The sequence below is a fragment of the Symphodus melops genome, assembly GCF_947650265.1.
Source record: "Symphodus melops genome assembly, chromosome: 16".
Lineage (NCBI taxonomy): Eukaryota > Metazoa > Chordata > Actinopteri > Labriformes > Labridae > Symphodus > Symphodus melops.
In genome coordinates this window covers 24,831,751-24,854,327 of record NC_136706.1, presented here as the reverse complement: position 1 = coordinate 24,854,327, position 22,577 = coordinate 24,831,751, and the positions used below count along the sequence as shown (strand labels likewise).

General features: G+C 48.3%; 2 protein-coding genes across 5 annotated transcripts in view; both read right to left on the bottom strand.

The window, feature by feature from the left end:
* The window catches only part of LOC306837323 (serine/threonine-protein phosphatase 2B catalytic subunit gamma isoform-like), a 28,968-nt gene extending 15,951 nt beyond the window's left edge, over positions 1 to 13,017 (bottom strand). Inside the window, exons 1-5 of the mRNA XM_079364962.1 lie at positions 12,440 to 13,017; positions 4,930 to 5,127; positions 3,744 to 3,868; positions 328 to 439; positions 25 to 170 (exon numbers count right to left, since the gene is read on the bottom strand). Coding sequence (XP_079221088.1) covers positions 25 to 170; positions 328 to 439; positions 3,744 to 3,868; positions 4,930 to 5,127; positions 12,440 to 12,491 — 633 coding nt within the window. The 5' untranslated portion in view covers positions 12,492 to 13,017. The remainder of the gene's footprint in view (positions 1 to 24; positions 171 to 327; positions 440 to 3,743; positions 3,869 to 4,929; positions 5,128 to 12,439) is intronic.
* A 1,740-nt stretch (positions 13,018 to 14,757) lies between these two features.
* Positions 14,758 to 22,577, bottom strand: part of hpse (heparanase) — a 9,218-nt gene continuing 1,398 nt past the window's right edge. For 3 of the 4 annotated variants that reach the window (XM_079364963.1, XM_079364964.1, XM_079364966.1), the window contains 11 exons: positions 22,276 to 22,388; positions 21,408 to 21,536; positions 20,696 to 20,869; positions 19,148 to 19,319; positions 18,454 to 18,501; positions 17,569 to 17,662; positions 17,391 to 17,497; positions 16,595 to 16,709; positions 16,391 to 16,515; positions 15,974 to 16,120; positions 14,758 to 15,045 (listed from right to left, as the gene is read on the bottom strand). In XM_079364963.1, the coding sequence (XP_079221089.1) occupies positions 14,886 to 15,045; positions 15,974 to 16,120; positions 16,391 to 16,515; positions 16,595 to 16,709; positions 17,391 to 17,497; positions 17,569 to 17,662; positions 18,454 to 18,501; positions 19,148 to 19,319; positions 20,696 to 20,869; positions 21,408 to 21,536; positions 22,276 to 22,388 (1,384 nt within the window). In that variant the 3' untranslated portion in view covers positions 14,758 to 14,885. The remainder of the gene's footprint in view (positions 15,046 to 15,973; positions 16,121 to 16,390; positions 16,516 to 16,594; positions 16,710 to 17,390; positions 17,498 to 17,568; positions 17,663 to 18,453; positions 18,502 to 19,147; positions 19,320 to 20,695; positions 20,870 to 21,407; positions 21,537 to 22,275; positions 22,389 to 22,577) is intronic. The other variant, XM_079364965.1, reaches the window with a different exon arrangement.

The following is a 22,577-nucleotide window of genomic DNA, read 5'->3' as shown; positions in this document are numbered from 1 at the left end:
GACTGTCGCCCCCCTTCTTGTTACCTTCCGAATGTCGTCCAGACAGGTGACTTCAGGGCTCAGACCTCCGTGCACACAGAGGAACTGCTGGTTGAGGAGAGCAGCCAGAGGGAGGCAGTCAAACGCATCCATGCAGGCGTCATACACACGCTCAGAGTACTTTATTTTACCTGCACAGAACACACACACGGGTCAGCATGGAGACACACACACACGGGTCAGCATGGAGACACACACACGGGTCAGCATGGAGACACACACACACACACGGGTCAGCATGGAGACACACAGGCCATGTGTGACAGTGAAACCAGCAGCAGGACTTACACTCCTGTTTGAAGGTGAAGTACTCTGTGAGATGCCGGCACTCGTGGTTTCCTCTGAGCAGGAACAGAGTGTTGGGGTGGTTGATCTTCAGAGCCCACAGGAACAGGACGCACTACACACACACACACACACACACACACACACACACACACACACACACACACACACACACACACACACACACACACACACACACACACACACACACACACACACACACACACACACACACACACACACACACACACACACACACACACACACACACACACACACACACACACACACACACACACACACACACACACACACACACGGTTAGACCCATATTCAATCACATCCAGCTCAGATTTACTTTGATCAGTATGTAACAAACATCCTGTTTGACATGTTTTAACGCTTGAATCACAGACTTAAGGCCCGCCCCCTTCACCTCCACCTCCAGCTGGGAGACGATGCTGTCCCTACTGGTCCATGAATTGTCCTTCAGCTGCTTGCACTGAGACTTTGAGTCTTCATGATAACAAACGGAGAGATGTGCGTTTGTTTTATTCCTGCACGACTTCCAAACAAACCCACTCGCTCAGCTGTCAATCATCCTTCTCTGCTCGCTTCCTGCAGGATCGAACCACCTGCTAAACATTTGAGCTTTTTATGTTACGGAGGCGTCCAACAGGAGCCGGATCTGACCAGCTGTTCATCCAGAACCCCGAGGAGGAGGAGGAACGACTCTGCAGTATTATCTCACATGTTTTGTTATCTCTGAGTTTTGAGAGGCACCATGTTGAAGAGGTCTGAATGAATTAACCACCAACTCCAGCTCGCCGTCTCTGGCTGCGTGATGAGCTGAGAGCAGGAGAAGAGTAAAAACCTGCAGTGGTCTTCAGCTGTCCGCCCCCCACGCTACAACATACTCAGATTCTGCCCTTCAAAATAAAACTCAGTCTACTCCTAAAGTGAAGCTGCTCCATTGTCCCTTCAAAATAAAACTCTGTCTTCTCCTAAAGTGAAGCTGCTCCATTGTCCCTCCAAAATAAAACTCAGTCTTCTCCTAAAGTGAAGCTGCTCCTTTGTCCCTTCAAAATAAAACTCAGTCTTCTCCTAAAGTGAAGCAGCTCCTTTGTCCCTTCAAAATAAAACTCAGTCTTCTCCTAAAGTGAAGCAGCTCCTTTGTCCCTTCAAAATAAAACTCAGTCTTCTCCTAAAGTGAAGCTGCTCCATTGTCCCTCCAAAATAAAACTCAGTCTTCTTGTAAAGTGAAGCTGCTCTTTGTCCCTTCAAAATAAAACTCAGTCTTCTTGTAAAGTGAAGCTGCTCTTTGTCCCTTCAAAAATAAAACTCAGTCTTCTTGTAAAGTGAAGCTGCTCCTTTGTCCCTTCAAAATAAAACTCAGTCTTCTTGTAAAGTGAAGCTGCTCCTTTGTCCCTTCAAAATAAAACTCAGTCTTCTCCTAAAGTGAAGCAGCTCCTTTGTCCCTTCAAAATAAAACTCAGTCTTCTCCTAAAGTGAAGCTGCTCCATTGTCCCTCCAAAATAAAACTCAGTCTTCTTGTAAAGTGAAGCTGCTCTTTGTCCCTTCAAAATAAAACTCAGTCTTCTTGTAAAGTGAAGCTGCTCTTTGTCCCTTCAAAAATAAAACTCAGTCTTCTTGTAAAGTGAAGCTGCTCCTTTGTCCCTTCAAAATAAAACTCAGTCTTCTTGTAAAGTGAAGCTGCTCTTTGTCCCTTCAAAATAAAGCTCAGTCTTCTTGTAAAGTGAAGCTGCTCCTTTGTCCCTTCAAAATAAAACTCAGTCTTCTTGTAAAGTGAAGCTGCTCTTTGTCCCTTCAAAATAAAGCTCAGTCTTCTCCTAAAGTGAAGCTTTGTCCCTTCTGGGCCTCCGTACACGTGTGACTGTGTCTGCAGAGTCCTCTGACTGGATTTTACTCTTCTGATTTGTTCTGGTTGACTCAGGACGTTTGTGGGCGGAGCTGGTGGGTTTCCTCCAGCCAATGAGAGTGCATGTAGGAGAAAAAAAAGTTCTAAACATACGAAAAAAATGTGGCCGAGCATTATTGGTTTAAAAACAATAAAAAACAGGAAGTGAACAGAATAGACTTGTGTGACCTTCGTGCAGGATTAAGAAGCAGTAAATGAACGTCAGAGACGGCGTGCAGCACGGGGAGAAAACGATCATAAATGAAATGTTTTATTTTGACGTGTTGATTTAATGTGTGGCTGTATTAATGCAGCCGCAGCGCTCTCGTCTCTGTTGGTTTGAAGAAATCTCTGCAGACAGCTTGGTGGGAACATTTGTGTGTGCAGGGCCGAGCTGGGTAAACTTCAGACTTACATAATCTCATTCTGCACTTTCTTCTTTATTCTAGTTAAAGAGTCAACAGCAGAGATCTGCGTGGATTCAGTCTGCAGCACTTTTACCTGCAGCTCGTCCCAGACTGAGGATTTACTGTGTTTCCCACAGCAGCTGCTAGCTGGTGCTTCACTCTGACCTACACTTTAATATGAGCTTTCACTGGTTGAAAGTGACTCTCCTGGCTTTGCTGCATCTCTTCCACCTGCTGGAGTCGAGATCTTCACATCCGTCTGACCACCAAACTAACCGCCGCTAACCCGCTAACCTTTTAGCCGCGTTTCCACCGAGCGCTCCGGCTCAGTTCAGAACCAAAATAAGTGATTGGAACCATCGACACACTGCCGTCTGTTGATTGGTCCAAAGCATCGTCACGTCCACACACGCAGCATGGTGCAGAGAGTCATTTCAAGGCTGTCTCATGTCAGCGGGTAGCTCCGCCCCCACAGACGACCTCATGCAGACCTTCCTCAGGATCACTGATCTTTATTCACTGTGTCACACAGTTCTTCTATCAGTTTACTGAGAGTTGTTGGGTGGATAGAAACGAGGCCTTAAAATTAGCTCAACAGCGTGTAAAGAGTGAAGATGTGCAGCGAGACCAAAGACGCAGAAAAGCTTCAATCCAAGACAAAAGGATATTTAGAGGCGTGTTGAGCAGTCGATGAGCAGCAGATGGCGGTTATCTGATCCGTAGATAAGACGAGTCTGAAGTCGTGTTTGTTTCTCTCTTTGTGGTCGGGGCGGAGAAAGTGTTCCAGGATGTTCACTAATCCTCACGAGGAAACCCGACAGCAGCTAATAAAGACGTCCTGCCATCCGCAGACACACCCACCCTGCACCCCCCCCCCCCTGATTGTTTTGGAAACGGGACACACTGAGGCTGCAGGCGTGTGTGTGTGTGTGTGTGTGTGTGTGTGAGAGGGTGGGGCTCTGAGCATGGCAGCAGTCAGTGTGCCTTTCATTTCCTACGACTATTTAAAGACGCAGTGCTAAGCCGCGCTCCAAATGTCAGGAACACAAACACGTGAGAGCGAGGTGCGGCGCGGCGCGGCGGCGCTCTCTTACCTCGATGCTGAAGTACCCTCGGTCCACGTAGTCGCCCAGGAACAGGTAGCGGGTGCTGGCCGGGGACCCGCCCACCTCGAAGAGCTTCATCAGGTCGAAGAACTGTCCGTGGACGTCTCCACAAACTGAACAAAGAAGAAAGTTTAACTCTGGAAAACAAAATGTTTATTTTATCATCTTGAAAATAAAACGCGTCTCCTCCACATGTTTCACTTTGGCTTATATTAAGAAGAGACTTTATTTACTGAGCTTTTATTTTGAAGGCACAGAGCTGAACAGTGCGAGACGCCGTCAGACGCTGGTTTTATACAGAAGGAAACAACTGTATTTAAAAACACGCAGCAGGAAGAATTCAGCTCTCATTAAAAACACTGAAGTGTGTGAATTCATCTCCTCGCCGTTTCATGACCCCGATAAGAACACGCAGGGTTCAGACCAACCATCAGCCTTCGGTTTATTCACTCTCACATGTTTTACAGCCTGACGATTCAGACATGTTTTAAACATGGAGAAAATAAAACCACTTCCTGCGTCAGAGTCGACCGTGACGCTGAGACGATGAAACGGGCGGCGCTGCACGGACACAGAATGACGCGCTCCACTTCCTGTTTGAGCACGGTGGCGTTCACGTCTCCCGTGGACTGTACTCGAGTACTGAGCGAGCGTGCACGAGGTGTGTCGTGTACTCAGGAGGCTCCTTCGATACGGGCCGACAGATTCAAGGGAAATATTTTTACTGTTCTGTCAATTAAATCATCAAGATTGTTTTTGTTTGTTAACTTTCATCGAGTCATCAATTCGATTCTCCATTAACACATAATATAAAATGATATATATACACATATATATATATATATATATATATATATATGTTTTAATTATTGTTATTTCATTATTACTGGATTTTTTATGTACATTATTTATTTATTTGACTTTTACACTGTCAGTAGTTCCTGCTTGTTTAAACTGTCTGACTTGTGTTTTACTCTTCTGCATCATTAATAAATAAATAAATAAATATATAAAGTGTAAATCTGTGTTGATCAGGAGTTTAAAAGTCAGGAGACGGAGGAAAGATGGAGGAGATAAATATAGTGTGGATACATGTCAGAGCTGTAGAAATAGCCTGCTGCTCTGTGTGTGTCACGTTAGCTCCCGTTAGCATGTTCTCCCTGCAGCTCCTCACCTGTGATGGGAGCTTCCACCTCCAGCATGCACTTCTCCTGCCGGAGGATGCTGGCTCCCTCGTTGATGATCCGCAGGGCCGCCTCCTCCTCCAGCCGACCCTCCTTCACCAGATGGGCCTTAAGCTGCTCCACGCTGGGCCTCCCGTCCACATACAGGTCTTTGACCGTCAGGCGAGTACCGGGAGGATATGGCACCGCTACAAACACACACGAGAACAATGACGTCAGAACACACACACACACGCAGAGATAAGCGTGAAGACAGACGGGAGGTTCAGCACTCTGCACTGATCCTGGTTCAGGGAGTCGGCTCTCTTTGGACTTCAGACGGTAAACAATAAATCAGGGCAGCAGCCAAAACTTATTTCCATTATCACTTCATCTCAGCCTTCAAAAGTCGACCAGATGTCTTCATGACCAGAGACAATCTGGAGAGGATGTCAGGACAAACATGATTCAAAGTGTTTATGAATTTTAGACTCATCAAATAACTTCAAGATCCAAAACCGAACACAGCTCAGCGTTCTGCATGCTGAAGATTTTAAACTCACAACGTTTAAAATGAGTCCTGCAGTCTAAACTCTAATAATCACAGAGAGCTGCCCCCTAGTGTTTAAAATGAGTACTGCAGTCTAAACTCTAATAATCACAGAGAGCTGCCCCCTAGTGTTTAAAATGAGTACTGCAGTCTAAACTCTAATCATCACAGAGAGCTGCCCCCTAGTGTTTAAAATGAGTACTGCAGTCTAAACTCTAATAATCACAGAGAGCTGCCCCTAGTGTTTAAAATGAGTACTGCAGTCTAAACTCTAATAATCACAGAGAGCTGCCCCCTAGTGTTTAAAATGAGTACTGCAGTCTAAACTCTAATAATCACAGAGAGCTGCCCCCTAGTGTTTAAAATGAGTACTGCAGTCTAAACTCTAATAATCACAGAGAGCTGTCTCCCTCCCACACAGGTCTGCATGTGGTGGACACTGTAGCTTCAGTGTTTAGCCAGCTCTGCATGTGGTGGACACTGTAGCTTCAGTGTTTAGCCAGCTCTGCATGTGGTGGACACTGTAGCTTCAGTGTTTAGCCAGCTCTGCATGTGGTGGACACTGTAGCTTCAGTGTTTAGCCAGCTCTGCATGTGGTGGACACTGTAGCTTCAGTGTTTAGCCAGCTCTGCATGTGGTGGACACTGTAGCTTCAGTGTTTAGCCAGCTCTGCATGTGGTGGACACTGTAGCTTCAGTGTTTAGCCAGCTCTGCATGTGGTGGACACTGTAGCTTCAGTGTTTAGCCAGCTCTGCATGTGGTGGACACTGTAGCTTCAGTGTTTAGCCAGCTCTGCATGTGGTGGACACTGTAGCTTCAGTGTTTAGCCAGCTCTGCATGTGGTGGACACTGTAGCTTCAGTGTTTAGCCAGCTCTGCATGGGTCTGTAAAGTTAGAAGGAGGACATACTGGCTGCTGCTTTGTTGTCAGAGAAGATTCAACACAGCAGGTTTCCTTCATGATCACAGAGGAAGAGAGCAGCTCTCTGATTAGCTGGTTGATCACACAGGAAGAGAGCAGCTCTCTGATTGGCTGGTAAAGAGATTCTTTCTGAAAATAAAACCTGCTGACTCTTCTTAATGTAAAGACGTAATAATCAATAAGCGACTGATCCCAGCTGACAGACACGCTTACTTCACATCATTTCAAACATCTTGTTCTCCTTCGTGATGATTGGCTCCTGTTACAGATGTTGAATGTTGTTGTTTCCTCTCTGACAGCTCAGGTAGCAGTGAAGCCATCAGGTTCATTATGAGCTAAACGCTCTGTAATGAAGAGCAGTCAGTGCTTCTATAAACTCTCCCCTTGGATATGATGTAATAGATGTGTTTGTGAGACAGCTGGCATCGGTCCAGTCCACATTGATTTCTCACTGATCTCCGACCCTGAACGTGGGCTCAGCGGGCGTCTCTGATGTCTGCTGAAGGAGACTTCATGTGGTTCGATCCTGCAGACGGATCAGTGACACAGATTCCTCCCGAAGACGATGACGGCATGTCCAGGCTCGACCCGCACACAAAGGAAACTGTTTGGCAGCACAAAGCTGCGCCTGGAGGAAATACCAAACAGCTTAATGTCTGGAAAACACCTTCATCTCACAGCGAGGACGCCTCCAAGTGAACATCCTGAGACAGTACCTCAGTCTGGTTTTACTCTGCAGCTGGGACCAACTGCTTTAAACAGAGCTGGAGTCTTTGCTCATCTGTCTGTGAGTCCTGACTGAGGGAGAAGCTGGAGTCCTGCTGGCTGTGTTGTTGTCAGAGCTGTGTTTAAAATGGTTTGGGACTTGAAAGCAGACAGGACGGACAACATGAGGAACTCTGCCGTCTCTTTTAGAGCAGACTCATCTCTATAAAGGAGAGGAGAACTAGACGGGCCGAGAAGAAGCAGCGTGTCCTCTTTTCAGACGCATAATGGCTGCAGAAGATGAAGCACGCCTCCGCTTCGCTGCCTCCGAATGAATAAAAAGCTGCTGCTGGTGACGATGACGTAATCTTCATGAACAGATTTCTGCAAATGAATGCAAAATTAGTTTGAACGATATTCTGGTTTCCACTTGTGCCGAGCGGTGCAGGAGAGCGGAGTCTGAGGGAGGCTCAGTCAGCTTCACCTCCTCTCGCTGTGAGACGTGTTGTTGTTGTTTAGTAAAAACCTCAACACAAACGCCTTCATGCCCACCACGCCGCTCGCCAAGTTTGACCACTTTAGTCATTTCAAGTTCAAGGAGGCAGAAAATCAGCTCGTAAAGATCGAACACCTACAGAGAGCTCGAGAGGCCCCGCCCACTTGTTCGGCTCAGGTTCCGGACGATCATTTCCTGCGTTCAAATCCTCCATCGCCATCTCACAAAATCCTTTATTGACAGGGGACTGAAGCACGTAACCATGACAACCAGCTACCCTAATAACCTCCAGACCAAACAGATCATTTATGACTGGAGACAATGAACTACAAATCCCAAAATCCTTTGGGAATGATCCGTCGTTAACACACGCGTGTCGTCATAACACACGCGTGTCGTCATAACACACGCGTGTCGTCATAACTGCAGCATAGAAAGGTTATTAAATGTTACATATCCGTCGCCATGGTAACAGCGAGCTCCACCTGTGACACAATGACGGTCACATGGTGCTGCTCTTAAAGGTGTCTCACGGTTTCACCGTCAGGTAGCTTCGTGGTCACAGTCGACCTGTGATGGTTGTGACATCCTGGCCAATCAGAGAAGATTAACAGGATCTGGTTTTACTTCCTGAACCTCACTGTTGAGCTTCTTCCTGGTGGCTCCTCCCACATGATGAGAAAAGTTCTGTAACCACACAGCGTCATCAGAGGTGACTTTGGCGTGTGTTCTGTTTGTCTCTGATGTTTACCAGCCAGACGCCATGTTTGCAGGCGGCGTGCGGCGAGCTGCAGAAACAGAGCAGCTGTCTGTTGCCATGTTTTGCTTATATTTGACTAGCTGCAGGCCACAGGAGCTACGGTGGCCTGCAGGGACAAACTTACAGGACTCTCTGAGGGACGTGAATGCATCTCTAATGTCTCTGTGTTTGAGCTGACTGAAGTGTGTGTGTGTGTGTGTGTGTGTGTGTGTGTGTGTGTGTGTGTGTGTGTGTGAAGTGTATGTGTGTGTGTGTGAAGTGTATGTGTGTGTGTGTGTGTGTGTGTGTGAAGTGTATGTGTGTGTGTGTGTGAAGTGTGAGTGAGTGAAGTGTGTGTGTTGGTTGTGTGTGAGTGAAGTGTGTGTGTGTGTGTGGGAAGTGTGTGTGTTGGTTGTGTGTGTGTGAAGTGTATGTGTGTGTGTGTGAAGTGTATGTGTGTGTGTGTGTGAAGTGTGAGTGAGTGAAGTGTGTGTGTTGGTTGTGTGTGAGTGAAGTGTGTGTGTGTGTGTGGGAAGTGTGTGTGTTGGTTGTGTGTGAGTGAAGTGTGTGTGAGTGAGTGAAGTGTGTGTGTGTGTGGGGGTGAAGTGTGTGTGTTGGTTGTGTGTGTGTGTGTGTTGGTGGTGTGTGTTGGTTGTGTGTGTGTGTGTTGGTTGTGTGTGGTGTGTGTGTGTGGTGTGTGTGTGTGTGTTGGTGGTGTGTGTGTGTGTGTTGGTGGTGTGTGTGTGTGTGTGTGTGTGTTGGTGGTGTGTGTGTGTGTGTGTGTGTGTGTTGGTGGTGCAGGTGAAGTGTTTCTCTCTTCCTCATTTCATCAGTGTCGTTTATTATTTGAATACCACTTCCTCTGTGTGTGTGTGTGTGTGTGTGTGTGTGTGTGTGTGTGTGTGTGTGTGTGTGTGTGTGTGTGTGTGTGTGTGTGTGTGTGTGTGTGTGTGTGTTCTGAACTATCACTCAGATCATCTCCTGCGATCAGCTCGGAGCTGGACTGGTTTGCTCTGCCGCTGACAGACCCAGCTGGGGATGAACCAGTTCAGCAGCGCTCACGTGATTGGCTGAATGTGTGCGACCTGGTTTGGTTTTACTTGCTAAACTAGTCCACTGGGCCAGAACAGAGTGTGTGTGTGTGTGTGTGTGTGTGTGTGTGTGTGTGTGTGTGTGTGTGTGTCTTCTGAAACACTTCCTCCACACGAGTGTGTGAGGCCACACTGATCCCACCTGAGAACAGTTACTCCAGTGACACACCTTCACGTGTCCTACAGCACGCCTCATCACACACAACGCTTCTGTACGTCTGACTCACTCTGTGATACACTGTTACAGGACTAGGGCCTGAGGCGGAGCTCCACCCTGGGGCCCAGACAGCCCCCTGAGCGTGCTCCGTCCTCAGGCCCAGCTCCATCTATGATGAATGAGGACAGAATCATTACATGTGCCGCAGAGCGCCGGACTGATTCGATCACCAGCAGAAACTACGCCTGAAGGCCAGAGCAGATCCATCGGTGGGCACACACACACACACACACACACACACACACACACACACACACACACACACACACACACACACACACACACACACACACACACACACACACACACACACACACACACACACACACACACACACACACACACACACACACACACACACACACACACACACGGAGCTCATTGACCAGGATCAACTGAAGGCTGAGAGCTGCTGCAGCAATTCAAGGAAAAGAGCATCGATGAGGAGCGAGCCCGTCAGCACGACTGTTTAACCTCAAATAACTCACCAATCAGAACATCGACAGAAAACTTAATCCAGCGCCATTATCATCCATTTAGGACGTCTCCAACACGTCTTCACTGTCCATCAGACATCCTGACACCATTCAGCTCAGTTTGACTCGCTGTGAAGGGAAACAGCAGCCACAGGAAGGAAGTGCTGATCTGGGGAATATTTGGGCATTCTTGTGGGGAAACAAAAAGTGATTTTGTGTTGCTGCCTTTAGGACCGCCGCAGAGAGACAGGAAGTGTTGGGAGGAAACACAGAGATGAACCAGGACCTCAACAGAACCACGAGGCGATCGGACCAACCTCCCACGCCATGCTTAACAAACATCCACGCAGCGTTACAGGAAGGTGACGTGTGCAGAAATCACAGAAGTGTCTCAGAAAGGACGATAAGAGAAACCACTTCCTCTGAAGAATCACAACATCAAGCAGAATCTGTCCAAATATGAACCATCAAACTGTCTTAATGTTTCACAGGCAACAAGGTGTGTGTGTGTGTGTGTGTGTGTGTGTGTGTGGACTTCCTGATTGAGCAGCTGTCTGAGGGAGGCAGGTTTAATGATGTGACGCTCTCCTGCAGCTTTACACTCCTAAGCCGTCCTAACACACTGAGCCAATCAGACACTGCTGCTCATTTACACACACACACAACTCAACACACACCCTGCAGCAGCCTCTACCATCAGTGTGTGAATGTGTATGAATGGATGAGTTCATACTGATGGACTCTTTACAGTGGAAGTAACATGGAACCTCTCCAGCAGCAACCACACAGTTTTCTATACTGGGTCCATGAAACTGGGACTTGAACCAGCAACCCCTCGTCATCACAGGCTGAGCGACTTTCACCTCTTCAGATATTCTGTTTGCATGAACGACGCGTTTCAGAAAAACACAAATCTGTGACAAAAAAAGAAAAAGAAACTGAGATGAACAGCAGCAGTGTGTTTGTGGCAGCAGAAGCTGCAGGTTCAGGAGATGTGATTTATCACATGCAGTAGTTTATAACAGATCTATCGATGGCAGGAGGCGGACATCTTTGTAGTTTTAGCTCTTAAATGGATCAGTCAAAGTTTAATCAACGACTGAACAAAGATCACATCTCATGTCACTGCTGCCGTGTGGACGCCCTGCCACGCGCTCTCCTGCTGTCTGAATGCTGTGCAGTCGTCATAAGGGGGCGAAGTGACCCCAGAATATCAACAGGTGGAACCATGAATTAAATCTCTGTAAAATAAATAGCATCCTGCTGCAGCGTTGGGGAACAGGGAGAGACCTCTGCTTATATAATGTCTCTGAAGCCGGCACACGCTGCAGCCGGACCTTTCTGAAGTCTACATCCAGAACATCAAGCAGGAGACTCTGAGAGGACGCACACGTCACACACACACACACACACACACACACACACACGCACGAATCTTCAACTGATCTTTAACCTTCACTAAATGCATGGGGGGCGTCCTGCTGAGACCCGTCCCAACATGTCAAAACCTGCACAAACAGAAGGCTATTAAAGGGGCTGCAGGAGCTAAAATTAGGGCTGGGCTCTTACCTCAAGTTTAGTGCTATCTCAGTTTTCATGTCTATATGCTGATATTCTTATTTTACACGTGTTGAGCATTGTGTCCTCTTTAACTACGACATGAATGTGAAGGGATCCGACAGCTTTGACTTCACACCTGACCTGCACCGAACACGGACAAACCTGCACGGACTCTTTATAGAACAACACCTGTTATGTGTGCAGTTATGATGCTTTAAATTCAGCCTTTTATGGTTTAATTATTGAGAAAGATCAGGACACTCTCCAAAACGACGAGAGGCGGTTATTTCCTGAAGCAGCCGTTAGAAAGGGTTCACACACACACACACACACACACACACACACACACACACTGCAGCGATTCATTCACATCCACCGAATGTGTCATGACACGACGCTAGCTGCCATTTTTAATTTCATTCCTACATTAAAAAGTGCATTTCTAGTCTGTAGACCTGATCCAGGTGTGGTCCAGGTGTGATCAGCTCACAGCTGAATGTCAAACGCCCAGCTGACATCTGGCACTCGGGACAGCTAAGCTAACAGGCTAAGTGGTTAGCACTGCTTGGATTGATTGCCTTGCATAACGTGTGTTTCTCTGGATCATCCAACCTCCATTCACCGGGCTCGCTATAAAAACACAGCCGGGTAAAGAGCTCCGTTAGCGGGACTGCTGTCATGCAGCTGCCGTGTTAGCATGCTAGCTCTTAGCCAGTGCTAACTTCCTGCACCGAGAAACAAACATTAGGATTTAAACGTCACTCACCTTTAACAGGTCGCTCGATGGTGGACAGTTTAGTTTGCTCTTTCGCCGACATCCTCCCTCCGTGTTGGCTGGCAGCTCGAAGAATGTGCTAGACGTCTAAACTAAACTCGATGAATTCCTGACTAGCTAGCCGCGCTAGCTGGGGTGGGCTAGCCGCGCTAGCTAGCTGTGAGTGAGCTGCAGACCGAGCCGAGCCGAGTCGGTCCGGGCCGGTGTCAGAGCTGGCGGAAGGGGAAGGGAGAAGGGGGGGAATGTGTATAAATGTCAAATGAACGCTTTTCCTCTCCGTTATGCTCCGCGGTGCGGTGATGCCGAGCGTCCGTCCGCGAGCTCCGTCAGACAGGAAACAAACGGCCCGCGCGCCGCTGCCGCTGCTGATGACGCGTTCAGGAGCAGCGAGCGGTGCGTCAGATCATATCTCAACTTTATCCCTTTTATTGTGGGACGAGCTGCATCCGTTCCAGGCCGCTGGGCTCTGCTCCTCTGTCCTGATCCGGGGTGTCGTCCAGACCCTCCGTCTGTCGGATTACAATAATCCGCCGCAAGCGGATTTCCTACAACACGGCTCAACGCGGGGGGCTGTGGGTAGTGTAGTATTAATGAGATATTAATGCGCCGCGTTCACGGTCTGCTGAGCCGCGTGCACTCACACACACAGAGAGAAAAACTACAGGCATGGAGGGCTTTTATTATCAACTATGTAATAAATACTGAAAATACATCATATTAAATTAATAATAAAATTAATATGAATCAAAATCTTTATTTAGAAGAATCAACTTTCATTTAAATATAAAAATGTTTAATGTGGAGACTTAAATATATTAATTCAATTGTTATTCATGAACAAGTTCTTTTTTTTATTCAAACACAACCCAGAGTATTAAAGTATTAAAACGTTGCATGGATATCTACGGAGTCCCAAAGAGTACAAAAATAGATCTAGAACTTGTGCATCATATCTTTGTTTTAGGGACTCCGTCGATATCTTGCACCTGTTATGATCTACCTTTTGGAAACATCATTATATCATGCACACACGTTTGCTTGTTTATTCTTTGGAACATCAGAGACTCCATAAATATCTTAGAAATAAAAAAGACCAAAGGCTCTCTCTCTCTCTCTGTCTCTCTCTCTCTGTCTCTCTCTGTCTCTCTCTCTCTCTCTCTCTCTGTCTCTCTCTGTCTCTCTCTCTGTCTCTCTCTCTCTATTCTCTCTCTCTCTGTCTCTCTCTCTGTCTCTCTCTCTCTATTCTCTCTCTCTCTGTCTCTCTCTCTCTCTGTCTCTCTCTCTCTCTCTGTCTCTCTCTCTCTATTCTCTCTCTCTCTGTCTCTCTCTCTCTCTGTCTCTCTCTCTCTCTCTGTCTCTCTCTCTCTGTCTCTCTCTCTCTGTCTCTCTCTCTCTCTCTCTCTCTCTCTCTCTCTCTCTTCCTTTTTTAAAGCAGTTTGGTAACGAGTCCATCACAGGACCTGTTTCCGGTCCTCCGGTGGATTAAAAACACATCCATGTTTATTCTGTTTGTAATAATAATAATAAATAATAATAATAATAAATAACAGCTCCGACGCACTCACCGTGTCATCATAAACTCCATCAGTTCAGCTTCTCTGTCAGACACATGAACACAGCAGCAGGAGCCGAGCGGACTACAGCGCCCCCATCTGGTCACTTCTCAAACACCTTCAGACCCTTTTCTCCCTGATGAAGGAAACAGCTCCTGAAACATTCTGGTTTATATTTAAATCATACTGTTTATCTTTATTCTGGATTATAGATGTAAGAATATATCATCCACACAGTCAGAGAACAGTAATGTGAAGACTCAAACTGTTTCTCCTTCCATCAACACTCACTGGACTGCACCAACACACCGTCACACATTTCTTCTATATTTTAATGTCCTTGGTTTCTGATTCTAAAGTTAGTGCTGCAGTGCTTCTCTCTGTCCCCTCACAGTGAGGAGGTTGCTGGTTTGAATCCCTGTCTGTCATGTTCTCCCTCCCACAGTCCAATCACATGCTGCTTACCTGCTGACTCTGAACTGTCCGTCTCTGTCTGTCAGCTCTGTGATTGGCTGTGACAGTCCACGGTGTGACTCTGCCTCTCGTCCAAAGACAGCTGGAACATGACATCACTGTTGATATTATTGTTTAGATACTTTGGCAATATTGTTCATGCAACGTGTGCCAATAAAGTTCTGTTTATAATTTAGACTGCAGTACCCATTTCACACACCAGGGGTCAGAGCGACCTGCTGCTCCTTCAGGAGGTTTTTAATGAACATGGAGGATAAACACTGATTCATGTCAACAACAACGTTTATCACAAATAAAAACTTTATTAACACAGCAAACATCAATAAAAGCCTTCAGACCGTCTCCGTTTGAGTCTCAGTCATGTGACAAGCATCACCTGCTCCTTTAAAGGTGAGCTCAGCGTCCAGGTGTCACAAACAGGCGGCTGCACCGGCGTCGATGAAGACGAAGAACGCCAGCGAGTACGCAGGAAGTTGGAGATGTTGAGACGGCGGGAGACGCGCTCCTTTCAAATCAGGAAGAGTTTTATCGTCCACCATCTTTAAAAGGTCTTTGTTCAGAGTCACAGACCTGCAGGGGAAACACAAACAGGTTCAGCATGTTCCTCTCTGTTAGCTTAGCTTAGCATAAAGACTGACAGCAGAGGCACACAGTTAGCACGCCTGATGTCCTTAAAGCTTCCTGATTGATATAAAGTACCCAGAGTCCCCGGACCAGCTGATCCAGCTCACCCTTCAAACTGACCTGGATCACCCAGACCAGGTCCAGACTTTAAAGTGCATACTCAGCGTGAGGGCATCCAGGAGAGTGAAGGTTTCTGGAGATGTCCTCCATGTTTGTAGTCTTACATCTGTCTCATTCAGGCGCATGCTTTGAGTCCGTTCTTCTGACGGGATCAGCTGTTGATCCTTTCATTTCCTCCTTTGACATTCCTCTCTTTATCACTTTACAGTCCAACTTTGAGGACAAACAAGGACAGACGACTAAACAAAGCTGCTCTCTGCGGTGAGATGGTTTCACTGGGTCATAAAGTGGAGACCTTCCTCCAGATAGAAACTTCAATCCATCTAAATCTTTTTGTTTTGGTTCTGTAATGTCAGCACTGATATTTATCCTGACCTGATCACACATGCACCCCCGACCCCCGACCCCCCCCCCCCCCCCCTCGCTCCAGGTTAAAATCATAAAACCCCGGTTATGAACGTCTACGTGCAAACGCATGAACGGAGAATTCACAAATCTTCACTTTGGTCGGAGGTTTTTAAAAGCTGTTTCTGCGTTTTCCTGATGAGAGGCCAAAACGTAGGAAATGATCTTTGTGTTGTGAGCCGGCTCCGTGTGGGCGGAGCCTCAGACAGCTCACTGTGACTTCCTGCAGGAGACGGTCTGAGCGTGTGAAGCAGAGATGCTGCTGAGCTCAGATGATGATGTGATAAACGTGACTGCGGAGGAGAAGGATCAGGCTAACAGGGGGATGAATGAGAGTATTGACGAGCACCTGGAGTACAGCCCCTCCTCCCCCGGACGCGCCGACTCCAGAACAAACGCCTCCACTGTGCTGGAGGAGAGGCGGGCAGGGACGGAGACCCTGACTGCTCTCCTCCTCAGGTTCATGGAGAGCAGTGTGACGGCTCCTCGTCTGTATCTGAGAGGGAAACACACAGATGAGTCCCTGCAGGCAGAGCACACACACACACACACACACACACACACACACACACACACACACACACACACACACACACACACACACACACACACACACACACACACACACACACACACACACACACACACACACACACACACACACACACACACACACACACACACACACACACACACACACACACACACACACACACACACACACACACACACACACACGAGGACCGACCAATCAGGGGACACGTACCTCTGCGTGTGCGCACAGTGCAGATACAGCCTCACTCGCTTGTGACGGGAAACATCAGAAAAGGCTTCAACTTTCAGAACCTGCGGTCCAACCAGTGTCTTATAGAGGACAGACAGCCAGTAGTCCTGAAGGAAGAGGACGCAGACATGACTCAGCAGTTTGTCACCACGAGCAGCAGGAAACGCCTCAGAGCAGAGCGCTTACAGGAAGGGGCTCCAGGTTTTCATCCACCAGGTGATAAGTCCCCGAGCCGACAAACACCTGTCTCATCACCACATCCAGACCCAGCAGGGCGGCCACGCCCAGTTTGTCCAGCCACCTGCAGAGGACACACACGCAGGTTAAGGTGTGTGAGTGTGTTTACAGGCTGGAGCCCCGCCTCCTCTCTGAGCATCGACTCCTGAACTAAAGCCCTCAGACAATACTACATGATGTGTCACATGACCCGTCACATGACCCGTCTCATACGGTGGTATGGAGACAGGATGTAGCATGTCCACGTGATCCTGGTGTAAATTGAGCAGCATGCAGGTCTGTCATGAGACCGGGGCTGATGGGTAATCACTAAACTCAATCAGCCCCCCCCCGTTAAACACGATTAGAGGACTGTGAGCGTCCCTGTGTGACGTCCTCTGTTCAGGTCTGTCTTTATGAAGCTTGAATAAAAGGAGGGACAGGGACACGGCGAGCGTTTGAGCGATGTCTCAGTCTGTGACGTCTACAGAGCAGCTTCACTTGAATAAAAACCCTCATTGTTTCTGTTACTGTCTCTTTAAGGCCTTCCCACACGCCCTCTGGCTTCTGATTGGTCAGCTCTCTAGAAGCCTTCAGTGGGGGCAGAACGCTGCAGGGCTGCCAGGTCTATGAGCAGAGTGTCCTTAAAGGGTTGGACATCATGGAAGCGGGCTCAGATATAACTCGATGTGTCGTCTCTAAGGAGGACGCCTGAGGACTTGGACTTGTTAGGACTCGCTCTCAGTCCTGACTCGTACAAACTCACATGAATCCTGCCACGAACGTGTCCGACAGCCCCACGGCTCCTCCCCCGAAGGCCGAACTCGTCTCTCCGAGCCACACCTTCTTCCCCGGAGACAGCAGCTCCACCGTCTGCACCCAGAGAGGAGACATTAAGACAGGCGGACACGTCTCATCTGTCCACGTCTGAAACCTCTGCTCACCTGCAGGACCTCGTTGATCTTTAAGGTCAGAGTGTCCAGAACTTCAGGGTCCAGGAAGTCCTCCAGAGACGTGTCTCTGCCGTTGACATAATAACTGAGGAACAGAGCAGAGCAGCGTGAGGACTCCTGGGGACGGTTCACACTGTTCACAAGCAGACTGGACCACAGGGACCATCTGCAGCCTCAGCTGATTGGCTGAAGCTGATTGGCTGTTGGCCCAGAGCAGAGAGGCTCTGATTGGCTGTTGGCCCAGTGCAGAGAGGCTCTGATTGGCTGTTGGCCCAGTGCAGAGAGGCTCTGATTGGCTGTTGGCCCAGTGCAGAGAGGCTCTGATTGGCTGTTGGCTCAGTGCAGAGAGGCTCTGATTGGCTGTTGGCCCAGTGCAGAGAGGCTCTGATTGGCTGTTGGCCCAGTGCAGAGAGGCTCTGATTGGCTGTTGGCCCAGTGCAGAGAGGCTCTGATTGGCTGTTGGCCCAGTGCAGAGAGGCTCTGATTGGCTGTTGGCCCAGTGCAGAGAGGCTCTGATTGGCGTCATGTTGATGAAATTATTTGACAGTGAAATATTCTATAAAGACGATCAAACATCAGGAGACGTGAGGACGAAATGTCTCTCTGGGTTTGAGCCCAAAAGAGTCCAACTGGAAATGTGTGTGTGGTCGGTCTGACGGATGCTTAGAGTGTGTCTCACACACACACACACACACACACACACACACACACACACACACACACACACACACACACACACACACACACACACACACACACACACACACACACACACACACACACACACACACACACACACACACACTGTGCATGTTAAGAGTTGAGCACATGAAACCTTCAGACACAAACATGTGAGGTCGGATGATGAGGACTCACTGGTGCCAGGTCACAGCATCCACAGCGTCAGCTCCACTCTGCAGGAACCTGCAACACACACACACACACACACACACACACACACACACACACACACACACACACACACACACACACACACACACACACACACACACACACACACACACACACACACACACACACACACATAAAGGTTCTGTTAAAGGTTCTTTTAATGGTTCTTTTAAAGGTTCTGTTAAAGGTTCTGTTAAAGGTTCTGTTAAAGGTTCTTTTAAAGGTTCTGTTAAAGGTTCTGTTAAAGGTTCTTTTAAAGGTTCTTTTAAAGGTTCCGTTAAAGGTTCTGTTAAAGGTTCTGTTAAAGGTTATTTTAAAGGTTCTGTTAAAGGTTCTGTTAAAGGTTCTTTTAAAGGTTCTGTTAAAGGTTCTTTTAATGGTTCTTTTAAAGGTTCTGTTAAAGGTTCTTTTAAAAGTTCTGTTAAAGGTTCTTTTAAAGGTTCTGTTAAAGGTTCTGTTAAAGGTTATTTTAAAGGTTCTGTTAAAGGTTCTGTTAAAGGTTCTGTTAAAGGTTCTTGTGGACCCGTGTCGAGGTCCTTCATGTTCTTAGATCCTCACACGGCTCGGCTGTGTGTTTAAGACTCCCCTCATGGCTTTAATGACCTTTGACCTTTCTATGAGCTGATGTTGACAGCGAGGACGGCGTGTGACCTCTCACCCCTGCATCATGTCCGTCCTGTGGTCTCGGGGCTGACCCACGTCTGGTCCGAACAGCCCGGCGTGACGGTACATCTCAAACTGTGACATCACCTCTCTGAGACGGCTGAAGTCCTGACCCAGCTGAAACCCGTCCACTCGAATCCCCGCCTTCTTCTCGTAGCTGTTGGGCTCTGGGGACAGACAGACGGACGGATGACATCATCAGGACGCTGGCGCTCAATAAAGAGGCTTCACTTCCTGTCTGGACACAAAACCACGACTCAGCGAAAAACACCAAATGACTTCCTGTGTGAGCAGAGACGTGTTCAACGACTTCACATGAGCCGAAAACACAGAAGTGAAAGTCACACACACACACACACACACACACACAGAGACACACACACACACACACACACACACACACACAGAGACACACACACACACACACACACACACACACACACACACACAGAGACACACACACAGAGAGACACACACACACACACACACACAGAGACACACACACACACACACACACACACACAGACACACACAGAGACACACACACACAGAGACACACACACACACACAGAGACACACACACACAGAGACACACACACACACACACACACACACACACACACACAGAGTCACACACACACACAGAGTCACACACACACACAGAAGTGAAACACACACACACAGACACACACACACAGAGTCACACACACACACACACACACACACACACAGAGAGACACACACACACACACACACACACACACACAGACAGACACACACACACACACACACACACACACACACACACAGAGAGAGACACACACACACACACACACACACACACACACACAGAGAGACACACACACACACACAGAGAGACACACACACACACACACACACAGAGAGACACACACACAGAGACACACACACACACACACACACACACACACACACACACACACACACAGAGACTCACACACACAGACACACACACAGACACACACACACACACACACACACACACACACACACAGACACACACACACACACACACAGACACACACACACACACACACAGAGACACACACAGACACACACACACACACACACACACACACACAGAGAGACACACAGACACACACAGACACACACACACACACACACACACACACACACACACAGAGACACACACAGACACACACAGACACACACACACACACACACACACACACACACACACACACACACACACACACAGAGACACACACACACACACACACACACACACACACACACACACACACACACACACACAGAGACACACACACACACACACACACACAGAGACACACACACACACACACACACAGAGACACACACACACACACACACACAGAGACACACACACACAGACACACACACACACACACACACACACACACACACACACAGAGACACACACACACACTCGGCCGGGTGAACCTGTTGAATGTTGCACACAGTGACCCGTGGTCGTGGTGGTTGACCCGCGTGCTTAGCGTACCGTTGCCGAGCTCCCAGCTGACGGCGAAGCGTCTGGACTCACAGTACCGCAGCAGCTGGCCGGCGTTGCTGCTGTTCCACGTGTTGTTGGCGGTTCTGAGCAGCGCGTTCAGCCCGAAGATCAGATCCATCCCCGAGCAGTTAGTGAAGGAGTGCAGCATGTCCATGGTGGTCTCTACAACACACACACACACACACACACACACACACACACACACACACACACACAGACACACACACACACACACACACACAGAGACACACACAGAGACACACACACACACACACACACACACACACACACACACACACACACACACACACACACACACACACACACACACACACACACACACACACACACACACACACACACACACAGAGACACACACACACTGACATCATCTGATTGGCTGCTTCAGCCTAGAGTCACACTGACGAGTGCTGTGACTCTCTCATGTGCCCGCATGGTGCAGAGACAAGCGTCCAGCACGCACGCCGCACCAGAGCGGGCGGACTAGCCCTTTATGACGGGACAGAAGAGGAGGGATTAAAGAGCCTTTAACATACAGGTGTATCGTCTGTTTAAATGAAACAGGAGCAGCCATGAGGAAGAGACACATGGACGCTCCTGAGCCGTCATCACATGACAGCTGACAGCAGCTGTCATGTGATGACGTGATGCACAGGTCACATGACAGCTCACTCTGTACCTGTGTATTTGACTCTCCTGTACTTCCTCCGCAGGTCTTCCTTCAGGAGGACGACTTGTTGCCGAGTCCACTCGGTCTTCAGCCGCTCCTCCAGCCACGGGGACAGCTCCAGGTCCTCACATGTTAGTGCTGAGAGACACACACACACACACACACAGACACACACACACACACACACAGAGACACACACACACACACACACACACACAGAGAGACACACACACACACAGAGACACACACACAGAGACACACACACACACACAGAGACACACACACACACACACACAGAGACACACACACACACAGACACACACAGAGACACACACACACACACACACACAGACACACACACAGACACACAGTCACACACACAGACACACACACACACACACACACACACACACACACACACACACACACAGAGACACACACACACACACACACACAGAGACACACACACACACACACACAGAGACACACACACACACACACACACAGAGACACACACACACACACACACACACACACAGACACACACACACACACAGACACACACACACACACACAGACACACACACAGACACACACACACACACACACACACACACACACAGACACACACACACACACACACACACACATACACAGTTTTAGTCTGTTTGTTCAAGTCTTTTGTGACCCCCCCCCCCAGCCTGCTGGTTTTTCTATTGAGTCCAGTTAAGAAAATAACATAAACTCCCATAATGCACTCTGGTTTTGTTTGCCAGTGTTCTGCTGAGTCAGGAAGGTTCTTCTGTGTTCTGCAAAAACAAACACGTCTGAACACGCGTCACGCGTGGGAGGAAAACAAAGAGGTGTGTGACGTTACCTGCAGAGACTCCTGAACCCGGCCTCGGACTCCTCTGAGGAGTGAACACCATGACTCCAAACCTCAGGAAGGCCGGGGTCAACGCCCGGGCCAGGGTCCGAATCCTCGGAGAGCTGAAAGCCAGACAGAGACCAGAGATGACTCAGCACAGACTTAAAGAACAGACTGTCCGGAGGATGACTCAGCACAGACTTAAAGAACAGACTGTCCGGAGGATGACTCAGCACAGACTTAAAGAACAGACTGTCCGGAGGATGACTCAGCACAGACTTAAAGAACAGACTGTCCGGAGGATGACTCAG